The sequence below is a fragment of the Actinia tenebrosa genome, unplaced genomic scaffold (genome assembly GCF_029948245.1).
Source record: "Actinia tenebrosa isolate PJP-AT-01 unplaced genomic scaffold, QUT_ActTen_1.0 PGA_scaffold2__45_contigs__length_23673736, whole genome shotgun sequence".
In the NCBI taxonomy this organism is placed as follows: domain Eukaryota; kingdom Metazoa; phylum Cnidaria; class Anthozoa; order Actiniaria; family Actiniidae; genus Actinia; species Actinia tenebrosa.
The window spans coordinates 15,905,259-15,924,205 of record NW_028292579.1 but is presented as its reverse complement, the minus strand read 5'-3'; the positions used below and the strand labels follow the sequence as shown (position 1 = coordinate 15,924,205).

The 18,947-nt window shown below is 38.5% G+C and overlaps 3 protein-coding genes across 8 annotated transcripts in view; 1 reads left to right on the top strand and 2 right to left on the bottom strand.

The window, feature by feature from the left end:
- LOC116297833 (CD109 antigen) overlaps positions 1–6,695 on the bottom strand; it is a 45,082-nt gene extending 38,387 nt beyond the window's left edge. Inside the window, exon 1 of one of the 2 annotated variants that reach the window (XM_089033874.1) lies at positions 6,640–6,695. The gene's annotated coding sequence lies outside the window, so the exon portion shown is untranslated. The remainder of the gene's footprint in view (positions 1–6,639) is intronic. The other variant, XM_089033873.1, reaches the window with a different exon arrangement.
- On the bottom strand, positions 332–6,692 carry LOC116297823 (glutathione S-transferase theta-1). Of its 2 annotated transcripts, none has more exons than XM_089033879.1 (5): positions 6,640–6,692; positions 3,401–3,701; positions 2,698–2,828; positions 1,176–1,295; positions 332–797 (listed from the first exon to the last, which is right to left on the bottom strand). In XM_089033879.1, exons 2-5 carry the CDS (start codon positions 3,497–3,499, stop codon positions 443–445), a joined length of 705 nt encoding a protein of 234 aa, XP_088890005.1. In that variant the 5' UTR covers positions 3,500–3,701; positions 6,640–6,692; the 3' UTR covers positions 332–442. The 2 variants fall into 2 exon arrangements, with proteins under 2 accessions (XP_088890005.1, XP_031561986.1); XM_031706126.2 differs by lacking the exon at positions 6,640–6,692 and adding an exon at positions 3,928–3,983.
- On the top strand, positions 4,090–16,437 carry LOC116297821 (translin-associated factor X-interacting protein 1). 4 transcript variants are annotated; one of them, XM_089033875.1, is made up of 19 exons: positions 4,090–4,198; positions 4,507–4,633; positions 5,500–5,721; positions 7,476–7,610; positions 8,110–8,179; positions 8,279–8,336; positions 8,559–8,595; positions 8,673–8,728; positions 9,089–9,208; positions 9,785–9,896; positions 10,416–10,477; positions 10,762–10,851; positions 11,338–11,515; positions 12,242–12,370; positions 12,896–13,063; positions 13,643–13,732; positions 14,673–14,816; positions 15,606–15,712; positions 16,157–16,437. In XM_089033875.1, the coding sequence occupies exons 1-19, from the start codon at positions 4,167–4,169 to the stop codon at positions 16,353–16,355; spliced, it is 2,136 nt and encodes a 711-aa protein (XP_088890001.1). In that variant the 5' UTR covers positions 4,090–4,166; the 3' UTR covers positions 16,356–16,437. The 4 variants fall into 4 exon arrangements, with proteins under 4 accessions (XP_088890001.1, XP_088890004.1, XP_088890003.1 ...); XM_089033878.1 differs by lacking the exons at positions 4,090–4,198; positions 4,507–4,633; positions 5,500–5,721 and adding an exon at positions 5,950–6,193; XM_089033877.1 differs by lacking the exons at positions 4,090–4,198; positions 4,507–4,633; positions 5,500–5,721 and adding an exon at positions 6,716–6,842.
- Positions 16,438–18,947: the final 2,510 nt, after the last annotated feature.

Sequence of the window (18,947 nt, the reverse complement as noted above, 5' to 3'; positions counted from 1 at the left end):
TTTCCACTTCTGCAACTTCGCCTTACAACAGTTGTAGGTATAGACAGCCTCTTCCAAAGCTCAATGTCAGCGGTTGGTTCCGCTACAGACGGGGTTTGCACCATCTATGACGTACAAGCTGTTCCTCGGTACTTACTAAGAGCGAAACGTAGACTCTGGGGATAAGATTGGGCGGACCTGGCTACACCTAATAAATGCACCTTCGAGCCTTGGGAGCTGTCAGGGATGTGATCTTTGATTATGGCAGCGGATTGCTTGCGCACGGCCATATTAAGATTTTTTTTAACTGTAATATTTCTTGTTGATATTTATTTCCAATTTTCATATCAAAGAAAGGTTTTCATAATTACTTAAATAAGATTTTATCAACATATACATGCTAACTTCCTTTTATATTAACAATATATTCCAATATATTTAAATGTTTATTTTACTCTTGATGCTATTCATGGGGATATTTACTCAACCGATGCAAAAATTCTTCGTGTTTTTCGTGTACTTTTCCCCAAAGTTCCTGACCTTTGACCTTCTTAAACCAGGCTGAAACACGCGGCCACAAGCCAATATCGAAGTCCAGCCACTCGCACTGGCAAAGAATAGTAGCAGCATAACTGTCTGCTATAGTGAGGTCCTTGCCGCATAAAAATGGGGATTTCTTCAAATAAAAATTCTCCATAACCTCCAAGTGCTTTGTCAGTTGCTCAGCCGCCTTTTCGACCATTATTTCGGTGTCATCGTGTGTTTTAAGGTGATACTTTTCGAGAAAATGTGGATAGACGTATCTGTAACCAAGAACCCTGAAAAATAAAAATTGAAGCCAACAATGAAGCCAATAAGGTTGGTACCAATGTAGAGGCAGCACGGTCACGGTACTAAATAGACGACATTTGAACCAATCACATGCAGCGCTTGCATTGCTTATCCAATACAACACAGCAACGTGCTCCCAGGACGTGGTTCCTGACTGGCTATCACAGGAGTGGGAAAGAATTAGCGTAAAACGAGAGCAACCCCTGGGCAGATTAAAGTCAGATCAAACCTGAAACAATCTCTGGCCTGATCAAAGTCAGGGCACGGCTAAATCACGGATCAAACCCGTTTGGCTTGTTAGGTGTTGCGACTAGCGTAAGCTCGGTTTTATTTATGATAGAGGAATTCCGAATTTTGATACGAACCTGTGAAGACTGCAGCAAGCCCAGTTCATGACCGACAAAACATTAGCTCTGTCTCCCAACGTCTTGCCCCAGCCAGAATAACTAGTGTACTTATAGGCCAAATATCTTAGAATCGCTATTCTGCAAGCAAGAAATAGATATGAAAATTACGGTAACCTTCATTTGTATGAGATGTTTTTGCGCTCATTTAGCCAGCGCTTTCATTTCGTGGGGTTCCTGTGTTACGCGTGTAAGATGAAAGGTATTGATACACTAGCGATGTTTGCGTCACATAGACCACGTGCAACTTTGCTGGCGACAATGTCACACGCACCAACCTTTCTGGCAACTATGAAAAGAGGAAAGCTCGTCTAAATAGACCTTTTTCAAGATGCGCGAACGCTGTTAAAAGTATGGCGTGCTCAGATTAGAAAACGAGGCATTTTCGGGCAAGAATATAACGCGCGCTACGGAAAACACATACAAAACTTTGAAAAGTATTTTTTTCTATGAAATGTGATCGTCCGGGTGGTGTAGTCTTGATAAAGACTGTTGTTGGTGGTGACTGACATTTCGACAACCTGAGCGGAAGTCATCTTCAGAATCCAGTGAGAAAATGAGAAGTATGTTAACGAAGGAATACCTTAAAGTTTCCTTTAGTTGGGGAGCAAGATAATATCTTTTTGAAATAAAATAAATAGCTCACTTCAGACAAAATCTTTTCTTCAAGGGTTTTAGAAATCACCTTTAACTCAATGGTTTCTTATCACACTGACTGAAAATTCCTCCTTTTAATGTCTGCGCTCGCGCATCTCGGAAATCATCTATTTGAACAGCAGTACAAGTCGCATTTCATTGGCTGAAAACATCACGCCATTGCTCACTTTGAAACTTGGTGCGCGCGGTGCGGGCGGATCTGCAGAAGCAGATCTTTAAACATCGAGGAAACATGCGCGCGGTAAACAAGTTTCTGGAAACATGTTTTCTTGTTTAGCCAGGGCCTAAATTTGAAATTATAGTAAATTTGATTTAAGTAAATTTGAAAATATAACTCTCCCATATCCCTGACTCCTCTCCCAGCCTAAGTTCATGTTTATTACTAATAATCTCTAAGAAACCTTTCTCTTGATACAGGTATCCATAGCAACGGCAACTATATCCCAAAAATTAAGTCATATGCTAGCCATCCGAGAAATTTCCTATTTAATCGGGAAGAAACCCAATATTTTGTATTGATGATGGAATATTTATTTGTGTGTGTGGAGAGAGTATGTGTTTTTTACGTATTAAAATTCTTGTATTGTTTTCCTTTTTTAAGATTACCGCCGTTCGTGTAAAAAGATTTCTAACACTATAGCAATACCAAGAAAACAAAACAAAGCAAACTAAAAACTTCAAATGCAAATACACTTTTTTTCGTGGTACAGTATTCATTCAAATACGTCATAATGTGCGACATGTTTTTGTCTTTTTAATCTTTGAATATCAACACGAGACTTACCAAAGAATAGTTCATTGTTTACATTTATAAAGAATTGCTTACCCTTCAAATACGACTGTCTTACCATCCACCAATACTGGTACTTCATGGTGGGGGTTTAATGCAGTAAAATTATCACTTTTGTGTTCACCTTCAAGCACGTCCACATCTGATATTTCCACTGGCAACTTATTCTACGCAAAACAATTCAAAATAAATATAGAAAAAGGCTTATTTGTAAGCTCTAAATATCCCAATATCTACTGGCTAAGGTTCCAGTAGCTAGCGTAGAATTTTTAAAAGTAAAAAGAAATTTTTCCAAATCTAATGGTTTTCTTTAAGTGACGTTCCGTGGTCATTCAGGGTGCAAAAGTAAACACCACCGTATCAATGATATGTTAAATGCGACCCTGTATTAGTGATTCATGTCTGTTTTTCTCACACTTAACTCCGGGTTATCAAAACGTTTTCCTATTTAAATCTTTAAAGTTAGAAATAAAGTACTGGTCTCATATAGGAATATTGATATGTGAATAATCGTAAATGTACATGTGATTGTCTGTTAGCGACTTCGTCCATAGCGACCGGTAACTGGCTGATGAGGTCCTTTGAATAAAAACTTAAAAACTTTGTCTGTTGAATATATTTTAGACGGAAAATTAAAAGCTTTTAAGACGTGAACAGACTGTTCTATTTCTTAGACAAAGTATCGAACTTTATTACAAAAAAATATATATAAAAAGGAAAATGAATCTTGTACACTTACTTGCAGTAGGTAGAGCCATACTATACGACAACATGGCGAAATCCTCACCAAGTACAGTTTGAATTGGTTTTGCTTGGCTGATTCTTTCTCTGTCGACATACTTATCGGATTCTACTGCCATACGCCTGACCTACCTGGTCTAAAAGTTATTATAATCTTAAGGTTCGTTTATTCCATGTTGTAAACCTTGATTCCCTTCACCAAGAAGCGGAAACAGCCGACTGCCTGTGCATTTTGCGCAAAAGCTGGGTCAACGTGACGTCATGCGTGTCAACATCACACGTGGTGGACTGTCTTGTATCTGTAAGATGCCAAATATCAATGGTAGCAACTCACCCGGGACGTCTTACTATAGTTAAGTCAACTTACGTATTCATTATAAAATATTGGGGGGAAGATGAGGTCTTCCCAAAATCCAAACTTTTCATGTTTCCCATGGTCCCTTTTCCCTGCCCCCTACATACACCACAGAATCTCTTACTCCCTTTCCATCCCATTTTTAGTTTGCTTTTAGTGTCATCTCGTACCTTACTTCCCCCGCACCCCCATCACACCACCAAAAAGTAACGGTGATTAGGCTGCCTGTGATTTAGGGACTCAGTTGCGGTTGGGTTACCTGTGGTCACCATAACGAGGTTTTAGTTTAGTAACCAAGTGTTGGTACATAGCAACCAACAAGATCCAAGATGGTGGACATCCGAAGTCAAACTTGAAAACTCCAGTCACAAAAAGTCAAATTTTATCTCAATATTTTTATTCTATAAATATGTCACATACGAAATTGCCACCTTTACCACTGTAAGTATCTCAATTCATAGTTTCTATGCAGAAAAATTGGAATAGAACATTTTAAATAATGATTTTTTTGTCGTTTGTTTTGGTATGAGCAGCGTAAGTTGAGCAGCAAACTTAACATCTAGGCTTTCAAAGTATATTAAAATTTCAAGCTTTTTTTTCCAAATAACTATTTTTTGAAATTCTGATAGCATCCGTGTTTCTTTTTCTATTCTTTCTAGTACTTTTTACACGGTTTTCTTGAGCAAATAACGCGTAATTTTTTTGATTCTATTTTTTTTTTCATACTAGTATTTATATTCAATTTTCAGTTCCTTATCAAATTCAGCTCGCAATTCCTCACCCAGACACTATGATGGTTTGAATGGGCCAAGTTATTCATTGACGTCAGTTGGTGGTGCTCAGAAGTATGCCCTTCCTCCATCAGCTGTTCTTCAGGTTAGTATGTAATATAATAACTAAGATATAACGCGCACTCTGATTGGTCAGTTACCATTTCATATAACTCAACATAGCTCATGAGGAAATGATGTCAGCAATGCAAGCAATTTTTTTATATTATATCTTTTCAGTTAATCGTTAGTCATATCTTAGTTATTTTATAAAAGAGATAGAAAACTCACCTTGCTTGTGCTATGTTGAGTTATACAAGCACTTGGGAAATTGCGTGAGCCCTCAAGAAGTGCCCATGGACTCACGCAATTTCTTGCGTGCTTGTATAACTCAACATAGCACGCACGCTCGTTTTCTATCTCTTAAATATAGAGTACCTGTCGTGTAACACAAGAAAGCAATAGATGGAAATATAAGGTTAAAGTGTTAAAGTTAAGGAAACCCAACAATAATATTCTGACTCTTGCTCTTAGAAGATGTTGATGGGATTAACCAATGCTTGGAATATTATCAATGGGGTTCTTAAATAGTAGAATTTACCTTTCCACTTTACAACACTGGGCCATAGTCACCATTTTGGGTAGGGGTACAGGTTTTTTAAAAAAATTGGTCTGGTTTGCTCATTTACTTTAGTAGTAAAATATATTTTACAAGGGGAAATATATTCTGAAGTTAAAATGTGGTCCAGTTAAATTCAGGCCAACTAGTGTACTAGAGGCTATGGTCCTGTAACAAAATATAACATCCTGCCTTCCCTATCTCTCCTTTGCTTCATCATTATGTAACCATTCCAAACCAAAAGCACTTAATCCCCTCCCCCCCCCCCCCCCCCCCCCAGGAGAAAGGCATCTCAACAGGGTTTTTGTATTTGGAAGTGGGACTTAACATGTCTTATCTTCCTCCCTGTACAGCCTCATATAGACACCAGAGCAGGTACGATAGATACTTGGCCAGCACATGCCCTAGGACCGAGCCCTCCAGACCGTAATCCAGGTGTTGTTAAACAGTCCAATGAATTCATGCCTAAGGGTGTCCATAAGCCTAAGTTTCTTGAGCAATTAGAGGCCTTTCTACAAAAGGAGCTTAGATCACTTGATTGTACAGAGATGGTGCCCAGTGAAAAAAGACTTCAGGTAAGACCATTCACTTGACTTACTGGACTAAGAAATGTACATGTTGTAGATTGTAACCGGCGGCAAGGCGCTCAGCTATGAATCAGATTGCAAGTGGTTTTGACAAAAGAATTTATTGAAAATTCACACAACTTTACAATACATGAAAAAAAACGGGAACGAGATTACAGGATATCTCTAATGAAAACAAGAAAAATATTTACAATGAGATAAAATAAATTTGTAGCTTATCTAAATAGCTAAAAAGTTATGAATAAAATACAGTTTTGCTAGATATAACTAGAAACGGAAATACGTAAATTACGTCACAGGTAATTTGAATATTGCATACTGATTAGCAGTGTTTACAATACGCGAGTGAAAATTACTAGGTTGCAAAGTTTAATGTACAAGTCGGTAAACCGTTTAAAATGAACTAAACCAATGGAAAAAGCAATAGGAAAAATTGACTAGAGGTTAACTATGGCTTTAGGTAAGTATTTTAACCTTTGTTTATGACAAACTAAGAATTACACGGTTTACTGAACACGCGGTCGCGACAATGACCTTGAGTGTAGAGTTTAAGTAGCGAACAAATTAAAGGTTGGAAAGAAAAGGTCTTTTATCCCGCAGTTAAGGCTATTTATCGTAGTAAAAAGGTTAAACAAGCGAGTAAGGCGGTAGCGATCCTATAGTAAACGTTTTAAAGAGTTTAAAAGACAAGATACACTCAGCGTGATTACTAAATTACTACTGCGTGAATAACTTTGTACTAAATTACGCGCTAATGCGACTAGAATTACTACAACATGAAACGAATGCTTAACAAATATGTAGATAATCTAAGCTATAAAATATAACGACTAGTTAACGATATTAACATAGATTTGTCCTAAATCTATCCTAGGTATAAGTGTAAAAGGCTTCAAAGATTCATACCTTTACATCGTAGAGAATTCCTTGTCTTGATATGTGCAACGTCTTCAAGAACTTTTACTACACTGATTTAAGCTTAGTTTGGGCCTACTTTTATGGAAAAACCTGCATTCTTAAGACCTTACACATCCTATGCAATGTTGCACGCCCTAGGCGCAAACAGGATGTCCCAAACACGAACTTACGTAAACAAGCGCCAAACCTAGGTATGACTCACTGTAATGTAATTACGTACGGAAATTATTTCTTGCTTACGCATTTTCCACGCAAACAGTTAACTAAAGAATTACATTCCTATGTGTACACGAGGCATTCCTAATTAAAATATAGATTTATGACTAAATAATTACTGTCCGAAATAGTGTCTTTTGACTCTGTCACAAGATTGTGGTAGTTTGTGTAATACACAAATATCTAATTGTCACCAATTCCAAGATCATTGCAAATCAAATACATGTAGCAGAAGTGCACTTGCACCCCTCATCTTGTCAGTGTGATAACTGAGATCAGAAAGCTATATAAGTGGGGGGTATCGTTACTCCCTTACAATTTTCTGCTGAGATTCAATCCTATTCCTTTGGTATTACATTGGAGCAGAGTTTGTGTGACCTAACTTTGGCATGATTCAATCAGTGAGCTAGCTGTTCTCTCTGACTTGGATTAGCCCAAAGGTTGTTTAAGGGTTGACATTTGGTATTCTTCCAATAAATATAGTATATATACTTGCTGTTATAATAGCATACTAACCAACTAAGACTTTCTCCTAAGACATCCAACTCCTTTTAACTTTGTGTATAAAACCTGGATGCTCAGACTTTATGTTTGGAATATATTTTCAGGCTTTTAGAGAAGTTTTTGAATACCTTATAGAAGACTTCAAGACCTACAAACCTTTGCTGTCAGCTGTGAAACACGAGTATGAGATGATGCTGGTTGATCAGAGAGAAACAATAAGAGAACTAGAACCACTCAAGGTACTCATTTAAGGTTTTGAATAAGCTCAGGTCCAAGAGGGATATCCATTAGCTTTTGTTGGGTATTGTTCCAGTAAGACACACTTGGTTCTTTTGGAGGCTGTATAGGGTACTCACAAGGCACTTACACTTGAGTGCCTCTCTGACATTGTACCTTACTAAAGTTGTCCCTTATGGCACTTATTGGTACCTTTATCATGCCAGGGTGCTTGATTCAAGAATTCCTTTAACCATCTGTGCCCCAATTGAGCCATATGGCTTATGTACGCAACCGGCTCAAATTCCAAAGTGAGGCCATATGGCTCTACACATACATAACATACATATGTACAAATATCCTTTCTAGCCATCAAAATCAGTGTTATAGCTTTGTTTTTGGGATCATTGTAAATTAAACGATAGGAGAAGAGTTTATGTTTCATTTGATGCCAAATATGGAATAGTTTGCTGAATATTGTTTGGGTCCTGATTAATCTTGATCAATGTTTGCCCTTCACAGAGTATGTTGGTAACTGTCTCTGAACAATGTGAGAAGAAGCTTCTTGCAATGAAACAAGAAGAAAAGTCAGGTAAATTAGGTCTGATTTTTACAGTAACCATAAGATTCTACTGCACATAGTATGGTAACTTAATCATTAACATCTTTTCTTCTTGAACCTTTGATTTAGATATGATAACAATGAAAGGAGAGAACAGAAAGCTCCAGCAGATAATAGAAAAATTGAGGTATTAATACTGATTGACACAGGAAGGAGAGATACTGCTAAAGTTTACCATTTTAATCTGAAAACTTTTTTAAAAATTCAAAAATCTACTTTAAAAAATCTCTTTAGCACCATGATCCACCCGCCCCCTCCCACCCACATGTTAATAACAATACTCTTTTTTGATTATTTTGGCATACATTTTTGTTATCAACTCTTGACCTTATTTTGCTTTTCTATTAAGAGAGGAGAAGGTTTCCCTTCAAGTACAAGTGGAAAAGGTAAATACTGGGTGCCTGAATACCTTTTGAACAATAAAATATGTCAATAAAATATTTCTCATTTATCCTCTTTGTAGCTTCAAGAAGAACTTGGTGCTGAATATTTACGCTATCGGAATGAATGTGACGCAAGGTAATTTATATTTAACAGGAATTATCCAGGCATGTACCCATTTCAGCAAAGCTGGGATTGTTCAAAAATACCTTTCCATCTCATGAAAATTCCAATCTTCTTTTGCTGAAGCTGGGGTCTGACAGGCTAGTCCAGAACTGGAGCCACTTTTCACAATTGTGTTTATTGTTTTGTGCGTGCAATGATCCTATGAGCTCTTTATCCTGTCCGTTGACTCTCAATCCGGATCTTCTTCTCATATTGTTACCGTGTAAGCGCAGATAAAAGTGGGTCCAGTTCTGGACTAGGGTCGGGCAGGAATATTTTTTGGAACCATGCATCTTGCTTCCATTAGAAAGCTAACAAACCTTTGCATAACAGGAAAATGTTGATTGCCGACATCAATGAACTGAAGTACCAACAAGAAGACTCCAAAAAATCAAGCATGGAGGATGACAGAGAGGGCAAGGAAGATGTCACCTTTCTCAAGCTTGCTCTCAAGTAAGAAACACTTAATGTTAAAATCAGTGGTTTGTATGAGGGAGGTCCTTGTCCATGTCTAAAAAATAAAAATCTACAAAGCTTTCACTGTTGTATCACAGTATGGGACAATCACAACAGAGCTAGGCTCCAAACTAGGTGAAAGCCCAAAGATCGAATTAGAATTTAGAAGTTGATTTTTGAGGAGGGAGGAAAACCGGAGAACCCGGAGAAAAACCCTTGAAGCACAGGAGAGAACCAACAAACAACTCTGCTCACATACAACATTGAGATCGGCAGGACTCAAACTCAGGCCGCATTGGTGAGAGGTGGCGTATTAGCAGGGCATGCCACCGGTGCTTCCCATGCCATTATCTATGACAATTTTTCAGGAGACCATTTTCTGCTCACCCCCTCCCCCCCATCCCCTAGAATCCTGTAGTGAGTCCTGAAGCTCAAAATCCTAGATCTGTCCTTGGAAGTATTATTTACATTAACCCCCCTCCCCCCTTTCCCCAAAATCTTTCAACCCTCTATTCTTAATTATTTTATGAAAATTATATTGGTGGTCTTTGATATAATTTTTTCCTATTTCAGGAAAGCAAGAGAGGATTTAGAAATGAAGAATCAGAAGCTGGCCAAAATGGAGGCAGATTATGGGGATGTAGTCCCTAGGAGAGACTTTGAGAAACTGGAGGCTTTGCATAGTGTATGTATGAAATTGTTTTGTCATAATTTAGGTTCAATTTAACAGAGATTGGCTTGATATACTGTTAGACATAATATGCCAAAAAAAACCACTTTTATCAGTAGTAACCATTCTGAAACCCTCTTATCTCACACACACATTTTAAAGTGCCATTATAAGTCAAATTTCTTAAGTGATCAATTTTTGACAAATTTGAAATGTCTCACTGTCTCATTGCAAAAAGGGTTGGGTGCACCCATATTCATTGTGTAGTTCCAGAAACTATCCATATTCACCCCACAGAGGAATTTGGAATTTCCGAAGGGTGGGGGGGTCAGAGAAAGAACAAAAATTACAGAGTTTGTATGGAAAAAAATTGGAATTTCTGGGGGTAGGGGGTATAGATAATTATTGGAACTACACATTCCCTGCTTGCGAAGTCTCTCTCTGCCAAGAATCGCCAGTGAGGGAGATTATACTAGCAGGGAACCATATTCAACAATGCTCATTCATTCATGTAAAATCTTGTTTCTTTTACAGAAAATAGAGGCTGATAAAGAGAAACTGGCTGAAGACAACAAGAAGTTAATGCAAGAACACAAGTAAGGATGGTTGGTTCATGTTATAGTCACCAAGTGTCTGAAAATGTGTTAGAAAGGATTAGAATATATCTTTTATACTGTATGAAAGCATCTGATTCCATGGAAAAAATACTAAAAAATATATCAAAATATTTGGCGAGACGTTTGTTGGCATAACAACTAAGATCCAAGTCAATCATGGTGGCAATGTTGTCACATGCACCCAAAGAAATGTGTAACTAGAAGGACTGTAAGTCATCTCAACCAGTGTGAAACCAAATCAATATTTTCTTTTATTACTGCAGTGCTTTGCTGGATGTCTATAAGAAGGTGGTGGAACAAAGAGATCAGCTGTCCCTGGAATGTGATCAAATGAGAAGGAGTGCTACTCCAAGGTACTGTAGACAACTAAATTAATAAGTAAAATAATTGATCTTGGAATATAAAATTTAAAATAACTTAACATTGGTAAATCGAAAGGTAAATGCAATTTACGAAAAATATGAAGTGAATGAAATTTGAATAGACAAATAAAAGGATAAATTAATAAATGTTTGTGTAGGAAATCGCATGATCTCGAGACATACAATTTTATAATATTTTAAGAACTTTTGAGAACTTTCAAAATATCACGAATATCTATGAATTCCAAATTGTACAAGAAGATAGCTAAGTGCAGTTTTTTGTTTCTAATACACTCAGCAAAATTTAGCAACTTAATTGGGATTTAATTGTACTCCTCTTGTCCAATCAGAATCGAGTAATTTTGTTGAGTGTATTATAAGAATGGAAATGGATAAATAAACTTGAGTAAATAAAAAAGTGGATGGAATTTAAAAGAAATGAAGGCTTTATTAACAGATTATTCTTTCCGTTATCAGACCAAGTTGGGAGAAATGTGGTCAGTACATCGAAGGAGGCACTGAACGATGGAATGAAATTTCTCAGAACAAAACCAGTGATGAGCTAGTTAACGTACTTCTGGCTGAAATGACTGGCCAGGATATAGCACAGATCCAGTCAGGAACATCTACTGCTGCTGAGTACTTTGAAGGGCAGGTGAGTAGTAGCCCCCCTGGAAATATAGAAAAGAATATTGATGTCAGGAGGGAGCACTTTGAAGGGCAGGTGAGTAGTAGCCCCCCTGGAACTAAAGGAAAGAGTATTGATTGATGTCAGGAGGGAGCACTTTGAAGGGCAGGTGAATAGAGACCCCCCTGGAAATATAGAAATGAGTATTGATTGATGTCAGGAGGGAGCACTTTGAAGGACATTTGGGTAGTGACCCTACATCAAAAAATATCTATCGAAGAATTCTTATGATTATTACATCTAGTCACCTCGCTACGAGCGCTCTGATTGCACGAAGGCTGTGTTGTATTAGTGACGGAGGGCGATGGTGACGCCATCCGCGTGTTGTACAGTAAGAAAGCTGTTCATTTGTAAAATAGAAAATTACGCAAGTTCTTGCGCGGTTGTAAAGCACGCAGGGATTAGCAGAACTAGAGAGGAGCGTTAGGAGAAGCACGACGCGTAGCAAGTTTTTATTTCTTTTATAACTAGAAATGTAAACACGTATAGCCTTTCTTTTGAAGAACGAAGAAACAGAAAATGCGTGCGTGTTGTGTACTCTCATAAAGCACGCGCCTCAACCAATAAATTTATAAAAGCCATTTTATAAGAGAGGATAGCTTTTTTTATTCTGTAAATCAACTTGACAATTAATCTATTGTTAAATCCTCAAGCCCTTCTTCTAATTGTGATATATCTGTCTGTATATGTCAGGGTACAGGTCCAGAGGTGCCACGGTTCCTTAGGTACGAGGGTAAAGTTCGCAATCGTCGTCTGGGTAAAAGAGACACGTCTCTACTCATCAAAGATATATGGCAGGAAAAGGCGGCACACGATGCTGAGGTCAGTAAACTGAATTTGCTCACAAGAGACGCTAATTAGTTTATAATTAAGTAAAGTAATGGGAATGGGAGGAATGGGAAGCAGCCAAAATGATATATGCTAATACCAATTAACCCCCACCCCTTATTCCATGTCCTCAATACCAATTTTCGGCAACATATCCTTTGTTTTCGCAAGTAATCGTCAAACTTTGTTTCTTTTTAGTAAATATTTTTCACGTTTATTTGGTATCTTAAAGAAAAAAACAACAACAAAAATTAAGATTCAATGCAAAATTTTAACGCGGGTTCCCTGGTTTTACTTGCAATTCCACGTGAAATACCCTCTCGAAGATACATCATATCTAGGCAATCAGCACTCGCGTTTATTATAAGCATGGGATTTTAAAAAACATTACTTTTCCCAGTTCTCTTTTTGTTTACTTTGTCCTTGTACTGTCGCGGTCTCGAGGAGATAAAGTGGGTCTATTTCTGGACTAGCCTTCCGCTGCTTGCTATAATGTCAATCTGTATATTTTACCTCCAGAAACCTCCAGATCGCGAAGATTTAGGGGACTTCCTGTACGTGTACCTACAGCGTAGATTTGGCGTAGAAAACATGATAATCGAATGGGGTTACAACCTGTACGACGCGTGTAACAGATACAACCATGATCCAAGGATTGGTTTATTCTATGGTATACTACAGAAAGAGGTAAAAAAAAGTCTGAAAAGAGAGTGAGACTCGCTCTGAGCACAAGGGATGATGTCAAGACAATGTTCCATTAGAGACGTAGTTTTATCGTTTTTGGTTTCGGGAAGTATACCCCCTCCCATTCATGGGTTTTAATCGCAGCTGAAAGCTCGAGGGGTATAGGAGTACTTATGTGCGGCATCAGTGAATGGGTTTTAGATTCTTGACCCATTTTAAATGGGTTACCGACTAGAGTCTGGAATGAATGTCCAACTTTTAGCTCTGATTGTTTTTAGACCGGTTTACTGCACGGTACGGTTTTACGTCACAAATGTCGCGCGCAACATGCCGACGACACGAATTGCTTCTTATAAATCGACTGTACGACTTGCTAATGTCTATAAATGGAAGCTAAAACTGTAAGCATGTTGCGCGTGACAGTTGTGAGGAAAAATCGTATGTGTATATAAACCGGAGGCTTACGACGTTTCCAGTTTTAAAAACTTGGAAATGGGCTACGCTATTCTTATTAGACATAGTTATTTGATAAGTATATAGAATGAGCTGGTTCCTTACCTGTGTTTTTACTGTTGTTTGTAGATTGATGAAGCGGTCTATCATGACCAGTTAGTGATGCTAGAAAAACTCTACAACTCCCTCACCAAAGCCGATCTGGCATCTGGAAACCAGGTAACAATATTACTACACTAGAGAGGTCCTATCAGGGGGTGGGTGGTGGTATCCATGTCATCCGTCTGAATTTCACAACTGCCCAGTATGTCGTAATTTGGAACATTCTTATAATTAGGATAGATCTAATTAGGGGTATGGCTGTTAAAACTTGCAGTATAAGGACGTTGATCTTGATGAGAGACACCGTGTCGTTCTATCATTCTGATTAGATGAGCAATGATAGCGTCCTTAATAATCGACTCGATCCTATACCGTAGCTGTTATATTGATTTCAACAAACAAATTCAAGAGAACATTAACTATTAGAGAAGGAATCTCTGGTATCCATGCTTATATCCATCATAGGCACGCACGTGCAGAGCAAAAGATCAAACGAATTATTCCAAAAACAGCATCAAAGATTCTAAAAATAGAATCAGAGTGCTCATGATGGAGTGCGGGGATTCCTTCTCTTAGTTAATTTCTTTCGTTAAAATGAATTCCATAAGATCAAACGCAACTACACGATGGACCAGGCGTGGATCTAGGGGAGGAGGGGCATGGGGAGCGCACCCCCTAGATGGGCTAATATCTAATACATTATTGGTGTTTGAGTTTGTAAGCAGAAGGTACACGCCCTCCTAAAACGAAAATCCTGGATGGTGCACTCCCCACCACCCCTAGTAAAAATTCTGGATCCGTCCCTGTGAACCATGTTCGCAATACAAGAAAAGGTCCATGTCTCGTGCCGTAATTTTTTCGTTCAAATTTAAATTAAAAATGTACTTTTATTTTCATGCATGGAAGAGGTTTAAATTGCATAAATAATAATAACTACACCAGTTGGGCAAGGAGGGGTCAATGTATCTAAGATAAACCATTAACCAGCGTTTAAAACCGTACATTAGATTATGGAATACTCTTTATGATAAATCCCAACTCGACTTGTTATTCGCAGGGATCACTGTCACGTTCAGACATGGAGCAGTGCCTGAGGGCATTTTTCCCCTTGAAAGATGATGACTCGATTGAAGCATTACTCAAAGCAGCAGAGCAAGAATCTCCTGGTGAAACCATTCAGTATAAGAACCTTTTTACAGAGGTACGCGTTAGTTAATTCTGACTCTCAGTATCATTACGGGAGTACCTTAAAGGCCTATTTACACGGCACGATTTGCCGCGCGCGACTTGACGTATACGGCAAATTTTGGTACCATTTACACGAGCACAACTTGTCGCACGCGGCACGAAAAAACGCGAGCAATTTACTCGTCATTACAGCAAATATTTCTTGTAAAATGCCACCATACACAGTTGAGAAGTGCAGTAAATAATCATGTCTACCTTGTTATTTGATAAGATCAATCAGAATTTTTGCACTTCGTGTTTAATTACCGGTAAAGACGTTTTCATGGAAATCCGCCATTTTGTTTTGGAATCAACTAGTTTCAGTCCCAATCTCGGTCAAAATCGTCATATTTACGTCATTTTCCTACGGCATGTCGTAGGGTTTTAAGCCAAAGTTTAAAATGCTACGACAAGTCTTGAGGCCGCGTACGTCTGTCGTAGGACCATTTACACGACCCGATTTTGAGCTGATTTTGCCGTATACGTCAAGTCGCGCGCGGCAAATCGTGCCGTGTAAATAGGCCTTAAGTCTCCTTCAAAGCCGTCATTAGTGATGTCGGTCCCAGATACTCCAGCAGGCTATAAATTATAACCTAGTAGTAGCTCATCCAATCTGAACGCAGCATTGATAATAGACCAATAGTTGGATTTGACTAAATACAATTGCTGCACAGTGGGCATACCTGCCTACAAATATGATTTCTCACTAGCAGTCATGATTGCGTATTTACTACTAATGTATAAATGATTGTATATTCACCAGGACGAGGAAGGTCGCGCTGGTCCATTCGTTGACAAGACTCGTGAACAAGATAAATTAGAACAAGCTTTGTACGTCAAGGAGATTACAACAGCGCTTGGAAGTGGCAGGTACGTTAGGAATGAGGTTGTCATCTGACCGGACCCCAGACTAGGGGAGGGGTGGAGGGGCAGGGTAACAAAAAGTCGTTTATACGAGGCTTGCGAACCTGTGGCCCTCGTTCCAATATCGAATTGGAATTTAGGTGTTCATTTTTAAGGAGGGAGGAAAACTGGAGACCCCGGAGAAAAACCCTCGAATGACAGGAGAGAACCAACTAGAAGCTCTACTCACATACGACACCGAACCCAGCAAAACTTGAACCCAGTAATGAGGGGCGGGCGCCCTCACCTCTACGGCATCCGTGCTTCCCAATGAGGTGTATATTGATATGCAGAAAACTGCAAAAAAAAAGTTCTGAAAATAGTTGAATGAAAAGGGACTACAAGATGAAGGGGAGGTTGAATTTTGTACGCCTTTCCATTTAATAATGTTTCTTTCTCCAATTCCAACAGTGAAGTCACGCTCGACGAAGTACGTAACGCAATCCAGTCTATAGACCCAGAAATCACGCAAGACATTTTAGACAAATACATCAAGCGAGGCTTCAACTCAGCTGTCGACAAAATCGAACCATCGACAAAAATCGAAACGACTCTTTTGACAAAGAGATTACAAACGGGCAGTATTAAAAGAATAGGCAAGAAGCCTTGATATTTATCATATGTAATAGAAATACTAGTGTATTGTAAATAAACAGCGTCGAGGTCTGTGAATAGAATCTTGTATAATGAAATAGCTTCTGCTTATCACACTGTCCACCCCCTCCCCCTCTTCTATTTAGGGAGAGAAGAGTGAGCGGATTTAAATAAGGCTCACTAAACGGCTACAAATCCCGCTGCTACTTCGCCAGAAGACTGAGCAAAGTACAAACAACGACTGCAACAAGCTTTAGCAAATTGTTGAGTGAAACATAATTGTCTTATCTTCATTGTCATGTCTCCATTTCCTTATATTAAACCACTCACAGGAACCTTGTTTGGGCTGCCTGTGTGACATGTAGGAGAGGCTAGTTATTCCATAACAATAGTTATTCAAAATGGCTGCCAAATAGCCTCCAGCATATAGCCACTTCGTATAGGACTTTAGGATATATGATACATATATATAACACTAGTGTATATCATAATGTTTAGATAGCCACATTGTTGAACTACGCTAACGGAATTGTTACTCTTCATCTTCCACTTCGAAGATTCTAGTCCTCTTGGTCTCGTCGTGACCCCTGCTATAAGGCGAACAGTAAGATGTCTCCCCCTATGGTGGTAGTTTCTACGTGGATTCAACGTGGTGTTCTCCTGCTCGGAATTATAAAGGCAGTCGAACTTGCCCTTACATTCTTGGGTAGCACATTCGGCTCAATTCTCAACACGAAGGAATCAGAAAAAATCATTCTAAAACCTCCAAAACATTCCGAAAAAGGTTTCTTGTATCAAAGTTTAGAAGACGTAAAGGAAATGAAACTCACTCATGGTCCGAGGGACTCAGTTGTGAGAAAGCGTCCGCTCTTGGAACCTTTGGCAATTCCACATATTGTCGGATTCGCTGAAGCCGTAATTCCACCAGGTTCGTCGGTTGAAAGACATATACACCTGTCGAAGTATGAGACGTTTTTCTGCAAGGAAGGCCAGGGATATATTAATATAGGTAGAACAGAAGAATCTGGCAGTGAAGATGAGGTGTTAGAGCTGATTCCAGGTAGCTGTGTGACGGTAGTGCCAAAGTTTTATCATTCACTGCACAACAATGGAACTAAGAACCTGGTACTACTGTACTTTGGAGTTGCGTGCTGAAACTCCTCAGAAACTCCTGGGAGTAGTGTTTCTTTATAGGGCTTTGAAGAAACCATTAATGACTGGGGGGGGGGGGGGGCTATGTGGAATTATTTGATAGCACTCCTCCAAATTTTGAATGAACCCCACGGCCCAGTGAAAATCAACATAGCCCCAAACAGTGGGAAGGAAAGAGTAGTGATCCGACCCACAGAATAAGTATTGGAGGGGTGGTTTTTGTTGCTCGCAGTCAAAAGCCAATTAGGTCAGTGAGGTATGTGGGGATGTTCACACTCCCTGTGAAATGAATAAATGAATAAAATAAATGGGATTCAATAGTGGCATTTCCACAGTGGCTCTTCATCCATTGAATTAGATAGGGAAATAGGATGAAGTTATGGGAAACAAATACTCAACAATGTACTTGTACTCGGTTTCTTTGATTGCCACCCATTTTACAACAAAAATGTTAAATTTTATAATTCTTGTATACAGACCTACAATTTATTTAAAATAAACTAAGCTAATTCTACACTTTGGTGACTAAACTCTATATGTTTGGTTGTGTTACAACGTACTTCCAGTATGCAAATATATTCTGTTAACTCAATAGTTATGAGCTACACCCTGAAATTTGGTTTTTCACTGCTGTCAATCAAAAATAATCATTTGGCACCTCTTGGCTGGCGGCAGTGATATTATAATTTCACAACAAGCCATTATAATGTCCGAGTTTGCAGAATATTGAAAACCTCAGTAACCATATGTAACCAAAGGGACAGCGTCTATTAAACAATTGTCCTATTTCACTATGACGTCACTGCTTGTTTATGTGGGGGATAGAATCGCCAAATTCAATAGAAAATGGAACAAAATTTGCTCCTAGCGAAACAGTTTAATCTAAAATGGCCTGGTTTTCAGATATGTGTTAATATGTACTAAAAAATATTCTGAGCGTTTGCTGGTTATTCTACTCCTCTTCCTGGATTGATACGGGTTTTAGAACAATTTTTGGTGAATTTGTGTGGATTTGATCCCCTCCGACGACCATGACCCTTTGTGTTTAAACAATAGATTGTTTTGATGTGACGTCATAGTGAAATAGGGCAATTGCAATTGGTTTCCATGTAGTACAGATGTTCCACTTGCTTATTCATCAAAACAGTTGGCATTTTTTTCTCTTAAAAATAGCATATTTATCTATAGGAAAAACTAAGGAATGAAAGACAAGTCAACAGTAGGCCACATTTGATATCTTAAAATTCACACTTGATTGGCAATTCATGTATAGATCGATCACCAAATACATTTTACAGATACTATATCACAAGTTTGTAATGGAAAGATTTATTACATTGATCACTTTCTACTTTTTCATGATTTACATAATGGTTGTGACTTATGAAATGTTGTATGTGATCTGCTAACACCACCGTAAAATCCTAGTTAAAAGAACATCCTAAGTGTTGTCAAT

Bases quoted from the DNA above. Each gene is read 5' to 3' on its own strand.
- LOC116297823 (XM_089033879.1), bottom strand. From the start codon at position 3,499: ATGTCGACAGAGAAAGAATCAGCCAAGCAAAACCAATTCAAACTGTAC. The intron at 2,829-3,400 runs GTAAGTGTACAA...TGTTTTGCGTAG, and splicing joins TATGGCTCTACCTACTGCAA to AATAAGTTGCCAGTGGAAAT. The intron at 1,296-2,697 runs GTAAGCAATTCT...TCTTGCTTGCAG, and splicing joins AAGACAGTCGTATTTGAAGG to AATAGCGATTCTAAGATATT.
- LOC116297821 (XM_089033875.1), top strand. From the start codon at position 4,167: ATGTCACATACGAAATTGCCACCTTTACCACT. The intron at 7,611-8,109 runs GTACTCATTTAA...TGCCCTTCACAG, and splicing joins GAGAACTAGAACCACTCAAG to AGTATGTTGGTAACTGTCTC. The intron at 13,733-14,672 runs GTAACAATATTA...TGTTATTCGCAG, and splicing joins ATCTGGCATCTGGAAACCAG to GGATCACTGTCACGTTCAGA.